Source organism: Grammomys surdaster, unplaced genomic scaffold (assembly GCF_004785775.1).
Source record: "Grammomys surdaster isolate TR1022 unplaced genomic scaffold, NIH_TR_1.0 252, whole genome shotgun sequence".
Taxonomy (NCBI): Eukaryota; Metazoa; Chordata; class Mammalia; order Rodentia; family Muridae; genus Grammomys; species Grammomys surdaster.
The window spans coordinates 214,043-215,043 of record NW_021604693.1 but is presented as its reverse complement, the minus strand read 5'-3'; the positions used below and the strand labels follow the sequence as shown (position 1 = coordinate 215,043).

At 47.4% G+C, this 1,001-nt stretch overlaps 1 protein-coding gene across 1 annotated transcript in view; it reads right to left on the bottom strand.

Moving 5' to 3' along the window:
• The window catches only part of LOC114627317 (platelet glycoprotein VI-like), a 38,735-nt gene extending 38,343 nt beyond the window's left edge, over window positions 1-392 (bottom strand). Inside the window, exon 1 of the mRNA XM_028775047.1 lies at window positions 322-392. Within this exon, the coding sequence (XP_028630880.1) occupies window positions 322-355 (34 nt within the window). The 5' untranslated portion in view covers window positions 356-392. The remainder of the gene's footprint in view (window positions 1-321) is intronic.
• Between the last annotated feature and the right edge of the window lie 609 nt (window positions 393-1,001).

Sequence of the window (1,001 nt, the reverse complement as noted above, 5' to 3'; positions counted from 1 at the left end):
GGGGGGGAGAGAGAGAGGGGGAGAGAGAGAGAGAGAGAGAGAGAGAGAGAGAGAGAGAGAGAGAGAGAGCCAGCCTTGCTGTTCCTGGTATAGAGGGAGGAAAGTGTAATCAGCACTGGAACACATGCCCAAGTATCCCGGCCAAGCCAAAGCAAATTAAAACAATTAAGTCAAACATAGCATGTCTCTATTTTCCCTTCCAGCAAATGCAACCTCACAGATGCCATTATTGCACTGAAATTTACAAGTGACAAGATGTTTTTAATTCCTTTGTATATAGGGACTGTTCTAAGCACTTCCCAGGTCACCCTCAGGACTCACCAATACAGAAGAAAGCGAGTGAGGCTAGAGACATGGCTCTGCAGCCCAGTCCTGAGCTGTGTGGCCAAGTAGGGAAGTTGTAGATGCCTGGAACATAGGAACAGGATGCACTGAGGGTGAACAACTCCACTCCTCCCTGCTTCTACCAACCCCAGCTTTCCTAATTGAGAGTCATCAAGACAGGGCCATCTCTCAGTAGGATGACTTGCACACAGCTTTTAAAGCCATCACTTATCTCTTCTTACCAGCTGTATGTCAGCCATCCGACTGCCTGTAGGGGCATAAACTGTGTCCTAGACTCCCATAAAATCCATAACGGTTATTAGGGAAAAGCTAGTACAGACTTCCAGGTCCGAAGGTCATCCAGTTCAACAAATTCCAAAAGACAGTGCATGTGTCCAGAAATAAGCACCTTGACCCAGCTTAAGCAATACTATAGAAGAATTTCTGGTAGTTAGATAAAAGTCAGCATTCCACAAGAATTTCTGAAACAGTTCCAGATATCTAGAAGTCATCTTCCCCCCTACCCCCCTCCCTCATTTGGTCCTTTTGGCTGGGGCAAACACCTAGCTGATCTGCTCCTGTGAAGACACCATATCCTGAGACATCCTAGAGCAGCAGGTAAGAACCCTCCTCCACAACTCTAAGCCCCAGAGCTGCAACTGGGACCCTGGAGCACT